The sequence below is a fragment of the Bombus affinis genome, chromosome 9 (genome assembly GCF_024516045.1).
Source record: "Bombus affinis isolate iyBomAffi1 chromosome 9, iyBomAffi1.2, whole genome shotgun sequence".
NCBI lineage: Eukaryota > Metazoa > Arthropoda > Insecta > Hymenoptera > Apidae > Bombus > Bombus affinis.
The window spans coordinates 14,110,468-14,124,471 of NC_066352.1; the positions used below are offsets into that span (position 1 = coordinate 14,110,468).

General features: G+C 37.9%; 1 protein-coding gene across 50 annotated transcripts in view; it reads right to left on the bottom strand.

Moving 5' to 3' along the window:
- LOC126920373 (uncharacterized) overlaps positions 1 to 14,004 on the bottom strand; it is a 55,569-nt gene that overhangs the window by 11,329 nt on the left and 30,236 nt on the right. For 49 of the 50 annotated variants that reach the window (XM_050730667.1, XM_050730666.1, XM_050730665.1 and 46 more), the window contains exons 2-5: positions 6,083 to 6,508; positions 3,482 to 3,647; positions 996 to 1,136; positions 1 to 125 (exon numbers count right to left, since the gene is read on the bottom strand). In XM_050730667.1, coding sequence (XP_050586624.1) covers positions 1 to 125; positions 996 to 1,136; positions 3,482 to 3,647; positions 6,083 to 6,428 — 778 coding nt within the window. In that variant the 5' untranslated portion in view covers positions 6,429 to 6,508. The remainder of the gene's footprint in view (positions 126 to 995; positions 1,137 to 3,481; positions 3,648 to 6,082; positions 6,509 to 14,004) is intronic. The other variant, XM_050730632.1, reaches the window with a different exon arrangement.

Below are 14,004 nucleotides of genomic sequence, written 5' to 3' on the forward strand. Positions count from 1 at the left end.
TTCCGGCCAAAATGGCAATGATGACCGCTAGCAGTAGAACCATCAGTCCACATCCCCAGCAAGCCATCCTTCTCCAGTACGAACTCCTTGATCTTTTGTCCTTCGTTACATAAAGTTTCTCGCCTCTGTAACACAGTTTCATCCATAGTTAACAACAATAGTTACGAACTTTATCAATTCACCCCCATCCTAGACCCAAAAGAAGCGTATTTTATACAGCACTGTGCTTGTCAGTGTTCCGAGACCTTCTTCAGCGACCATGGTATTAGAAGCTTCCCTAGACGAACAGACACCATATTCTAAATGACTCATCGCGATCATCTAATCTTTATTCCGGAACTAAAGTTCTTCCATACCCATAATTCATCGTGTTCTTTCAACACTCTCGACTCTGAAACTTTGATTCAAAAATCATTTTCGGTTTTCGAATCAATCGGTCCGTTTTATCGCGACGATCGAATATTAGCGGTCAGTGTCCACGCGTGGGGAGTCTGCTTCTGAGGTAGTGTTGTAATCGTTTCTTTGCGAGTAAATGCCTATTAGAGTGTATCGACTCTTTGATGATGATGATGATGATGATAATGATGATGATGATAATGATGATGCTGTGTATAGCAATTACAAGATTCGTGAATCCTGAAGCACCTGTCACACGCATACAAAAAAAAAAAAAGAAAAGAAAGAAAAGTATAACAGACTGACATTCTTCAGCCTATCCATCGTAGCTGTTTTCTAGTATATCATTCCGGTGCATTTTGCAAGGTGGAAATTTGTGAATTGCTTGTGGCATTCTGTCGCTTATACATATGTATGTATCGTCAGGCTCAGCCATTGCTATCGTTGATTAAAAAAAGGGAAAAATACAAGAAAAATAGGGCGAGTAGCAGGGGTGTAAGCGGGTTAGTTCGCGAATCGTGCGCATCCACCATTTCGTTCATCGATCAGCAGCCTCTCTCTCCCCCGTTCCTCATCCTCGTAAGCATCCTTCAATGTACCTGAGGGCTGTCAGCCAGTGGGAATAGTCGACCAGTCCGGCGGCAGGGTCTCTCAGGCTGAGTCCCTCACGGCCGACGCCGGGGCCCAAATCAAAACGCACTCCAGCCACGGTTGTTTCAACCTCGGCCTCGGGACCCCTGCTAGGTATCGTGACAACAGAAAACACCGTCTCTAACTCTCTACTCAGCTTGCTGCTGGCCTCTATGTTATACGTATATGTACGTATGTCTCTGTGTGCCTGTATCTGTGTATATATGTATGTGTTTGTTTCGTGTGAGCTGTAACCTCGCGGTCAGCGGCGGTGAAGCTGAATGCTGTGGCTCTAACGTTACGCTAGGCCGCTAGGCGAACGATCTCGCATGGAGCATGTACTCTGTTTCATGGTTTGTGCGATCAGATGCAGGTTCGAAGACCTTGTTTCTCTATATCTTTCATCATCTCTTATCGTTAATCCTGATTTATTGGCAGAAATTTTGATTAATTTTGATGTGCATTAATGGGTGAAGGTATCGTTGTAAGAGAAATTCCATCTTTGGTTTTTGTCCTTTTATCGGGTTTTGTGAACTAGGATTTTGCATAGGCGATACTGTGAGATTTGATATATTCATATAATATTTGAGAACTTCACAGGAGGAGTGATATAAGTGAGAAAAATTTGTATTAAATATTATTACTATAACATTAGATGTTATCACTATTATAAACAAAGGTATTTGTACTATTTTTCTTCAAAATAAATAGATATCCTACATAATGCTCTTATCTCGGATTTGTATCATTTTTATACTGATTCTGGTTCATTCATCTCTAGTGATGCAATACAATACGAGAAAGTAAGATGATAGAAAGACTATCAAAAGTATTATTTATGAAAATCACAATTAATAAACATTGTTCGTATATGCTCCGTACGAAAAATAATGTTCCAACTATTTCTTCGTGCACTTCTCTGTTACGAACACACTACTTGCTCTTCTAGCAAGTTGATAACATTCGCATATAACTCGTAGCCTCGCGAAGGTATTTCATATAGCCGTGCTAAACGGGCAAACAGCATAAATCAACTTGTTGCAACTTTTTCTAAAAAGATCTTCGAAATACATATGTTTTTTAAATCATCTCGATGTTAATCTCAAACGAGAAGCAAGCAATAAAAAACAAAGAAAGAAAGGAACAACTACGCAACACTACTCAGTTCTTGCAGACCAAAATATTGTTTAAAAAATTGTGTAATAAAATGACGAAAAATTCAGAATGAACAATTTAAGAAACATTTATATCTTTGGCGTAAAAATTTCTTGTACTTCAGATTCTTTCTCATAATTTTACAATTTTACGTCGTATAGGATAATTATAGATCCCGGAATTTGTAAAATTTTATTTCTTTTATTATCAAAATTTGTTATATATATACAAGAAAATGTATCAGTACCGATAACTTGTAATACTTCATTATTAATGTTATTTTAATCGTGCAAAACGGTCTTGGTGTCAGATACAAAGATACGGAAATATTTGATGCTCTGTTATACTGCGAATAGTTTTGTGGTTGCCTTCTTATATCGTAAATCTTTTTATTTCTGTTGCCGGCATGGGAACATCACCAAAAATTATTATCATTGTTGTTATCACTAAGGTAATCGGAATAAAATTTATTCATAATGGAGTATAAAATAATTAGTGGCCAATGTATAGTTCTATTTCTGACGAAAGACGATCACTCCTGCGTTCTGCTATGAAACATTGTGACACGTTCGTTTCGCAAACTCCTTCATCGGTGAATGTAATCCGCAACATTCGAGGACCTTTGTTAGTTTTGTTGTGCGCCAGTATCCGCAGTATTTTTGTTTCTTTTTTAATCGATACAGTTGCATTTTCTTTATTACTATATATTCGCAATCGTTTGAATCATTTTCTTATTTGGAATGAATTACGCGATATTAAAATAATTATCGATTTCTGTTTATGGTTTGTTCTATCGTGCATTTTACTAATTACGAGAATATTAATTGTTTAATTCTATTGGTGTTTATCAATGTGGAAAATTAATGGTGCTACTTCTCGATTGTCGAAACAATGACGAGCTTTGTAAATTCTTATTTGAGGAGCTTGTTTCCGAAACGCTTTAAATTCGTGCTTGCTTAATTTAGATTCCACTGTAAACACGTAAAATCTAGTAATATATTAACGTGTGTAGCAGACGGAGAAATGGAGGACGCGTAAAAGACGCGAGATGAATATTAAAATGTCAATGAAATCAGGTTTCATGTTTATGCGAACTAGAGAATTATTTTCGAAAAAATTAATGTGTCCGCTTGGTTATTCTATTCTGCCCAATCTTCTTGATATTCGTTTATCATATTTCTTCGCTAAAAAAAATCGAGCGATCTCGCAACGCCCCGGACTGGTGAACACGATCGAATGTTAAACAGTAGCCAGGAAGAGAACACAGAGAGTAGAAGAATATTTTTCAGCCGTTCGTTACCTGATGTACTTTCGATGCTCGTTCACTGGAACGAAGTACTCTTCGTAGGGATCAGCTGGTACCTCGCAAGCCTCTTGTCCCTTCGTCTGTAGATTGTTGCCCGCGTAAGGCCTCATCGAGACCAGTTCCAAGTTTACTGCCTCGATTTGCTCCTTTTTTCCAGTGTCTATCAATAATGGGAAATTATTAAAATATCGATTGTAGAAACTGAGATCAGCGTAGAATTTTCATTGAAAGAAATTTCAATCAGTGACTTGTCAAATTTCAAGGTGTCCTTTCAAGGACGAAAGAAGTCAAAGTGACCTTTATCCATCCAAATATTCTACTCTTCCTCATATATCACGGAAAAATCAGTGAAAAAAACCAGAAAACTCCGTTTCATTATTAGATCTGTGGAACTTTAGTATTTAAGAGCTATTAACAATTATTTAATGGCGTTATAAAATGACCATTAAGTCACAGTACCAAGGCATGAAGTATCATTTATGTAACTTAGCTAGACATTATTTTATATAATTAATAAGTAATAATATATTACACATTCATGGCTATCAGTCATTTTTCAAATAGATTTCTTCTCTCTTTTTTTTAGTACATCTGTGAGTATAGTGATCTCAAACTTATACTCAATCACATGCATGCGTTATAGTGCCTTGGGGATTATGTAATTTACAGGTGTGGAAATTACACGTGGCATTAAAGTATTTATTTATGGGGCGGAACTTCGCGTGCTGCAAAGTCGTTGTTTATAGAGAAAGAAGTTGGTTAATTACATGTTTACTCGGACGTAGTTCAAAAGTCAATATACTTTTATTGAGTAACGTACTTCGATCATAACTTTACGTAGCAAAAAAAGTATGTTCCATTATATGGGCGGGAAATAATTGACATATCCTGGGAATAGTTGACATATCCTTTAACTTTTTATACTAACAATTATATAATGGAAAAGTTAGGTTTAGCGGCTTGTTTCATATTTCAAGACAAATATTACATAGAATACAATAATTCATTTATGGAGTGAAAGTTAATTCGAGAAGGCTCTAAATCTATGACAATGTTTGGAAGATTTTCATCACAGATAACAATTCCTTTGTTCGCCATGCTACTTTATCGAACCATTTTTAACAAACGATTTAGGGACCCATTGTCTCAAACGTAAATGTACATTTTTTTACAATTATTTTACGTATTTTACAAGCTTTAGCAATTATGTAGGAGACCTTTCATATACTTTCTGCGTTTCACCGACCTCGAACAACTTTTTCTTCGAGAACTGTCCGTATTGTTGGTGGTGGTGGTAGTAATTAACGATCGAAAGTTCGGCTCGTCCTGATCATATCTGGTAAAATCGAGCGATCAACGCAGATTTCAGTAACAGCCACCGCCATTTCTATAACGTTCTTCTTTGCTTTCGAGTTTTATGCATATTTGAAACTTGAAATAGATATTGCTGTTCGATCTGATAAAGAAAAATTTTATCATTTTCTACGGATATTACAAAATTTCCAACAACTGGTTTATTTTTATATGAATTATACATCCTTCAAATATGAATTACTAAAGAATATTCCATTTATTATGCAATAATGTATTTTTTATGCTTATACGTGAGACTCCAAATTTTCTCGAAGATAGTCAAAAAACTTTTTGCTCAGCCTAATATCCCATTCATATCATACTGATCATTATATGTATCATTTTAACGTTGAATTTTGCTTGAAGAATAAAATCCAAATTTCTTAATTCGTTCAATAGACTTAGAATAACTTAAACGTAATAAATTGAAGAGACGATACGTTCAAACTTTCGTAAAGAAATTCAATAAATCAACTTACTGCAATCGCATTAAATAATCCTAGTCTTAAAATGTAGAATTTCGTGGTTAGAATAAATAATTCTGGTTCGATCGAGGCGACTAAGTTGCAGTCTAACAATTGTTATCTATGTCTCATCGTTCACTTCCAGCTAATGTTTTATTCATCGAACGCATGTAAACGAAATGTATGTGATTCTCGAGCGATCGTTTTCCTAATCGTGGACAGAACTTGGTCGTAGAAAAGCGGTCGATCGCGGTTACGCTTTGCGTCACGCGGATTGCACGCGGCTCTTTCTGCGTGCAAAACGAGAGGAAAAATGCAACGCAGGTCGCCACGTGTTCGCTTTTTGTCACGAAGAATTTTCTCCGTGTTGGACGTAGAGCCTGCGGTCTCCGCTTACGTAAAGTCCGCTCCTTTTTCGTTCTTTTCCCTTCTCTCGTTTTGTTGCTTCTTAAACGATCTCTCTTGAAACATGTTGCAGAAGTGGATAAAAAAAGAAAATGGAATTGAACGAACCGTGGCAACGATCGTTTAGCAGGCTTTTCATCGTCGATTAGTTTTTCCGTGTGAATTGCATGACGTATCGAGTTTGTTTTTCTAATAATGAAATTCTAAAATTTCGCATTAAAACTTTTAATACCAAACCTCAACCCAATCGAAGATTTAAGATGTACTCAACGATGTAATTGTACAAATATAAAAATCTGTTCACTAATATTATCAGTAAATTAACACGTAAGGAAGTCTGGGAACAATTAACAATTATTAATAAGAAACTTACCATTGATCTGAACGCTGGTCGCGCTGTTATTCAAGAAACTAGCGTCATTGTTATTTCCATTCCCATGAACGCCGTTCATTTTCGGCTCGACGACGGTCTTGTCGTTGCTGTCGGGCAGCTCGATCTTTGTCTCGGTTCGGTAATGTGGATCAGGGCTGGTCCTTCCGGCCTCCACGTATTGCTGCGACACAAATTGCGTCCGATGATGCCCATTCTCTACAGGACCGTCCTCCGTCTTGTGATCCTGGTCCAAGGTCACTTGATGTTGGTCATTGTCCTGTTTCAAATCGGTCGCGCAATCATCCTCGTTGGCGAACGCCGGATTATCTATACCATCGTCCGCCATCTCGTGATATGCCTCGCCGAAAACTGCTGGGCCCTCAGGTGATCACGATCACCCGGTATCGACTCTCATGCGTCTCGATTCTGTGAAATAGACAAATTTTAAAAAATAAGAATGCCGCTGAAATACGAGAATAGTCGAGTATGGCAAATTTTGTATCATTTCTATTTTATACTTGATGAGAATCTGCATTGCCAACGTTATATCGTAAATATAAGTACTCTGTGAAACGATAGCAAATCTGTTTTTACTTCTTAATTGTCAAACGTGTAAAACAAAAGATTTCTTACATATACAGGATGGGATCGTAATCGTAGAACAATCGGACAGAGGAAATATAAGAAAAAGATTTGATGTAACGTTTGTTCATCCGAGGTTCCGTTCTCTGAATGCTCGACTTCGTAGATTTGACAAGCAAACTTAAATTTGACAAATTCCGGACCGATGAACAAGAGTAAAAAATTATCAATATGAAAATAAGTAAAAAATATAGAATACAATGTTTTCGTAAGATGCTTCTATTTTCGAGAAAAATAAATTCGAAAATATATCATACTCGTGGAAGTATGTGCCAGACCAGTTCGTAGTTAGACAGGTTTAAACGTTGTTTTCTTGAAAATGAGGCCTTGAACGGAAGAATTTTATTCCACGTTTTTTATTTATTTCTTCACGTAGAATCGCCTTCTGCCCGGTTATTATTATGACCACTGCTCCATCGTGTATAGTAGTTAAAACGTTTCTTGACCTTCGTGTCTAAAAGAGTTTGGAGATTTTATTGTAGCATTGTCAGACTGTTTTAGTTAAGGTACGGTTGAAGAAGAAGATTGATGCTGCGTTATATGTGAAAAATGTCTGTTTCATCTGATTGAGTTGATTTTTTTCGGATCTGCTGATGATGCATAGAAAGAAATCGAGTTACATAAGGAAATCCATTAGGGAATGGCAGTGATGTAGAGTGTTCCGTTTTGAAAGATGGAGAATGAAGTGCAGTTGCTGGAAAACGTACAGAGCCAGTCGTAAATTATTTATTTTATTTTCGAGTTCTAATGAGATTTCTGTTTTGATTTCAATTAATTTCTCTTTTTATGTCAAGGTGATACGATCTTTTAACTGGTATCATTAAAAATTGTTGACTCGCGTGTTCGCTAAAGCATAGCTATTAATATTAACCAAGTATCTTAAAATTTATGATATACGATTATTTATATTGTAATATACCAAATAACATTTTTTAATTTGCCTAATATCAAATAGATAATATGCTATACAATTTTTCTAATTTAAATATTTTAATAGCGAAATCACTTCACGCAGAAAAATCGCTGCGCCCTTCAAGGAGCATTGCAATCGATATCGGAAACGCATTTCGTAGTTTCCGTCTCTTCGTTGAGTAAGCAGCTTCTCGATGACCGATTTCGGATTGTGGTGTGTAATTTATCGTCGGAGAAACTGGACGTAAGTCGATCCCGATCTTTTTTGCTGACGAAATTCAATGTACAATCGATGAAAGAAAGAGACCGAATTTTCCACGTTCGTTGCGTTTCGATTACTCAATGCGATTGAAAATGTTAAATCTTACAATAAATTCCTTTCAACTTTCAATTAAAAAGAATATATTCTCCAGCATTATTCATCATTCTCTGATTGTTCGCTCGTTTATTTTCCACTTTATACGCCATTCATTAACGCGGTGTATTTAAGTTGTTACTTGGAAATTCACTAAATACAATGAACAACGAACTGCAGTGACCGAAATTTTTCGGATTCACACGCGTTTCAATTACTCGATGCATCGATCTTACGATTAAACTTTTCAATTAAAAGAGAAACATTCTGTAATTTCATCCGCCGTTCTGTCTACTTGTTAATTTTCTATTTAATCGACGTGGATTACGGTTAAATCGTTGAGAGAAACACTTTTTATTGTTCCATTGATATTCAATCGTTTCTCTTTTTTTTTTTATTTTTAATTTTATATATACAATATCGATCAACGTGTTTTCAAGTTATCGCTAGGTAGCCTTAGGCGGATCGTAGAATCGCGTTTATTATTATCGCAGGCTCGCAACTGCTGCTTGTATCAACCTGGACGTGATACCAATTACACCGTCATATAATGGTCACGGTGTCTGTACTGCAGTTTAATTAAATCCCATAATTCTTTTCTTCTCTCTATATATATTGCGATCGCGGCGGATAGGGCTTTCTAACTACGGACAGGCGCTTGTTTATCAGCCATCGCGTTAGAAAAAGGAATCGTTAAGGGATAAGGCCACTTAAGGTTAGGTTAGCTTCGGGAATTATTTTCAAGTTCTTTGTATTCGCATAATTATAACGATATTATGGAAAACTATTCTAGATGTTTGGTAGTAATTGCAATACGGTAATCAGTGCACGTGTAATTGTCTCAACTGATGATTTTAGAATTATGTAACAGAAATAGATCTTAGACGAACGAATAATTCAGAAACACTTTTACTTGAGATTAAAATATTCTACATAACCAGAGTGTAACACATTGTGAATTTCATATAATATATCAAATATACGTTTCATAACATAAAATTATGAAAACTATTACATAAACTTACAATCTTAACCAGTTGGAATGATCGCGAGTTTCGATTTCAATAGTTCATTCTTTACGAGAGCAACTGTTTTCTGATTTCTTTTCAAATTGCGATTCCTTTTTCCCATAATCAAAGAAAATTCTGGTTGCAAAGGGTTAAAGTGCGTCGAATTGCATCCGCGCAAGAAACATACCAAATGCTTGCAGACGCTAACGTCAGTCCGGTGCGATGACGTCAGTGGTGAAGCAATTTTCAAAACTTCGCACAAGACGAACGAGACGGACGTGAGAACCATGAGACATCCTGTCCACACGTTTCTTGCGTCTTACACTCTACATATCCTTATCTTCTAGACGACTTCGTTTTTCAATAGGATCTATCTTTCCACGATTTCTTGTAATTTGTATAATCTCGTCTTTTCGTTGCAAAAAGACTGAGAGACTTTTTGTGGTAAAACTAAAATCTTGTTTCAAGGTCGAATTACATTTTTTTCTTCCCCTATCAAATATGTCTTTCGCTTTTTATTTCACATTTTCATTCAGGAATATTAAACGACAAAATGAAGATTTTCAATTTTGAATGGAAGATTTGAAACAAAACAATTCGAAATGAAAAATTTCAAGCAGAAGATTTGGAATTCCTCGTAGCCTGAACCAAAAATTGTAATTTGAAAATTTGCGATATTTTTCAGAATACACCGTATCGGCCCCTCGTCTAAGCTCTCGGTATTCCTTCTTCGCCACTGTTTCGTTTCCTGCGAACCTCCCAGCGCCCTTTAGCGGGAGTCACGGTCTCCTCCGGTCTTTTTTTTCCCTCGATTTTGCTGAAACGTCGCGCCAACGAAAAGGCTCGAGACAAAAAAGGGAGCAGAATAAGTTACGGCTCCTAAAAAGCCGCTCTCGAGCGGCACGATCTTTGTCTCTGTCGGGAACCCTTTCATTATGACAATTTGAAAATCACCAAGAATTAAACCTCATAATTTGATACAAACCAATCTAAGAAAGAAACTCGTACAATTGATTTAAGCTACACTTACAAAAAAGTACATATTACTCTACCATCTTTAAAGAGAAGCTATATAACTGTAGCTGAAAATTCTACAGTATAATAGTTTGCTGTTAGCTATTTCGTGTAGTCTGGATCAAATTTAATCCAACAACGCAGAAGCCCTTTGTGTTGAGCGAAAAGGCTGCTACGACGCTGGTACTTCCTGCGGCGATAAGGGAAGGACTAAAAATCATTGCCACTAGGATATATTAGGTTGTCCGAAAAGTTTCTTTCGTTTTATGAGGAAACAATAGACGCACGAGGTTTTTTGTTTTATATTATTTTGTCGAATTACGTACGATCCATTGTCTTCTGTTGAGATAAACACAGCGACATTTCACAGACTTGGTTTCACGTTTGTATGAAGGTTCACTGTTGTAGAAACCACGTCTGCGATAGAAAGATACCTTTCGGACGATCTAGTACACAACACGAATCGAATAAACCTAAAAACCTACATTACTATTTTATTTTCGTTAAATTACTGCGCTCAATCTCAGGTAATAATATCTTTAGCTGGAAGATACATAAAGGTTCTTCGGAATATACCGGAGACGACTTCTTTTTCATCCTCCGACGAAAGGTTCGAGTTCCGCCTCGAAACTTAAAAAACGATATCGAAAGTGGCGAGACACAGAAGAAAGCGTAGGATCAACGTTACCGAGAACGAAGTACCATATACACGGCGAAATTAAAAATTCATCAGTTGCTCGAGTAAAATCGCAACTCTGTTATGTTTCGTGGATAGACGTTTCGATGAATCTTCCCGTAGCAAGAATTTAAATTGAAATTTCTTCACCTCTGAGGGGTAGAAATTTTGATTGGAACTTACGGGACACCCTATATACGACGGTCAGACGGACGGCCGTGTTCGCGCGTGTACGTGTAAACGTTGCAGGCATATACTGCACCGAAAGCGGTTGACCCTGAGAGAGGCAAGCACAAAGGACTGATTCACCCCGGGGCCAGAGTGGAGTCCTCTCCTCGGAGAGCTCGCGTTCAGCGTCCACCCAGGTCGACTTCGCCAAAGCTCCGCTCTTCTCAAGTGACATAATCCCACTGGTTTGGTCGCCGTTTTCCATTTAACTGCCGGCTCATCGTAATTGGTAACGTAATCGCGGATCACGATTCCACGGGTTAGAGGTCCGGCCAGGTCCCACAGCTGAAAATGTTTTGTGACTTTCTGATGGAAGAAGCTTGTGAAAAGAGAAATCGAAATCTCGGTTCGTTGTTTCGGTCGGTTAGGTAGGTTATATCGTTGATGGAGAGTGTGATTCTTTCGAATCTCTTGATGCTGTTGTATATACATATATATATGGATATATATGTGTGTACGTTGTATTCGAATCTGGCAAACTACAAAACACGAATGAAATAAGAAGAAAACGGATCGACGTAACTATTCGTGAATTCGCTGCACGCACGAGCGATCGCCTGTCGAAACGCGCCGAATTTCCGCGAACGATCGACGCGTGAAAAATACCGAACGCTATCGTACAGCAGACAGAGAGGGTGTGCTAATAGAGCGTGGATGAATTTCGTTTTTGATCGGACGGTTGGTATGCATAGATAATGCAGAAAAGTTGCGCAAGGTTTCCTGTCGATTACGATCAAGGTGAAAGTCTTCGGACTCGCCAGAGCGAAACATTATCAGCAGGCGAACCTCGTAAATTGTAATCAATGTCCACTCGGAGAATGTCCTTTAACGACGAATCTCGAAACCGTTTCTGCAACTTGGAAATCGTTAGTCGAGGATAATGGTTTCCTTTAGAAACCAGTTCGTTTCCATTATTATCGTTCCTTTTGCTAATTCTAATTGTTACACGTTCGTGCAATCTTTTGTTTCGTAGTTATTATCGAATAATTACGAATATCGAACGTATCTCGGGAACTCTTTCGTGTTAGCTTTTCCTATCTTCTTCTCTTGTTTTTTTAGATCGTAGGTTATTTAAATTTCTCATCTTGATTATACTCATCGTAGAAAGTTTTTGATATCTAATAGTTCCTTTGAAACCTTCGCATCCTCCTAGCGAATTCTTAAAATATTCATCCTACTTTTCCTTCTTCTTTTTTTTTTTTTTTACGGTCGACGTTGTAAATGGCGAGTGAATAGGAGACACGCCTCATAGAAGAGGAATCCTAGCGATGTTAAGCGACGAACAATGACGTAACGAGAAGCGCGACGAAAGAAAGCGCGAAGGCGTTCGAGCGTCGCACATGCACGCGCGTGCAAAAATGCTGGGCCGTATTGTCTCGCGTGTGAGTACGCCAGAGGCAAAGAGAGAAACTGAGATCTCGACGTACCTGAAAGATCGCGAGTCGATCGACTGCTGATAATTACTCGAATGCGAACGATCTATGTACGAGCCTGGACTTCATCTCAAGTGAAACGAAAGAAACTGACATGCAGATGAGTGAAACTACTAAAACGAGATATTTTCGTGAAACCAGCCTTTTGTCTGGAAATTTAATAGCGATAATTGTTAAAATAACGATGGCTTGTTATTACGGCAATTGGAAAATTTTCCGACGTTTGGTAACAAGTTTTTGGAAATTTCAGGAATATTACCAAAGTAAACACGTTAAAAGTACAATATTAGTTTTGACATAATTACGTCTGTCGGCTGACTTTTTTTTCAGTCAGAAGTAATTGGAAGATTTTGAAGATTATGATCGGCAGAGTAGGCACGAAAGATTTTATAGTAATCGTCGAAATATTCGTGTCGGTCACTGTATGTAAACGAAAGAGAAAAAAGAATAGGAAGGCAAAGTGGGAGGAAAGCGAGCGCGATTCCGGCTTGGCGAAGCGAACGTTTCATTACAGCGGGTTCCGTGATCTCGACGAGTTTTCCTCGCGTGGAATTCTCGTCATTCGAGAAGAGGATATTATCTTACGCGAATCTATACACCGGCGTCGGTATTATTAGACAAAGCCAGTACCGTAGAGAATGACCATTAGAGAAACGTTGAAACGCGACTGTAACTATCCACCCTTTTCCTGGCCGCACGCCCACCGTTCCAAGTTCCTTCACTTCCATGCAAGTTCCTACGATCGTTTCACACGCAATTACACGATCCGTCTTTTGGTACAAGCCGCGTGCAAAACGTTCCTCGGAGATTGGAAACGATTCCAAGAAGATTCTGTTTTAGACGGTTGTTTCAGGCGCCCGCAACGTTCTACTGATTTCGAAGGAATCTGGACAGTGAGAAAACAGCCGGAATCGGTGCTCCCCGTCACTCGCGCCATTTTGATACGATCGTAGCGATTTTTTTATCCTTGGAATACGGACTGTGAAGTACGGTGACTGGGTCAACAGCGATCGGTAGATTCGAACGTATTTAATTTTATATCGTAAATATCACCGTTACATAGAGAGTGAAAGCGAAGTGATAAAATAAAAAGTTACATTATTAGGCGTTTGTGAATATTAAATTTATGTTTGTAGAAATTTCTATAAAATAATATCATCGTTCGACAATTTCTCCGCTGATAAAATACCTGGCAACCAATCAGTGAAAGTATTTTTATCAAAAATAATCGTTCGAGCCTAAAATTATAAAGCACGATATCCTCTTGAAAGATAATATCAAGGCTGTTCGTCAGTTTAACCGATCTCAGACGGATAAACCCAGGAAGAAAATCCCTAGGAATCCGTAATTACTGGCATTGTTCAAGCGCAAAATTTCATAGTGTCTGAAAGGCAAACGAACGACCGGTTACAAACTATTGTATGCTTAATTACAACCGTCGTAACCGTTCAATTTCATGGTTCTCGATAACATAACCACCCTATTGTACGTTACCCTCGAACGAGGATAACAATGAAAAACTGGCCATTTTTCGAGGTGTGCGTCAAAAGTGTGCCAACAGTCGTGCTTTTTAATTACACGCGACTGCACGGTAATCATTGCTTAACGAGCTGCCTAGACCGACCGGTAATTAACTTTTAAATGCAATTTTC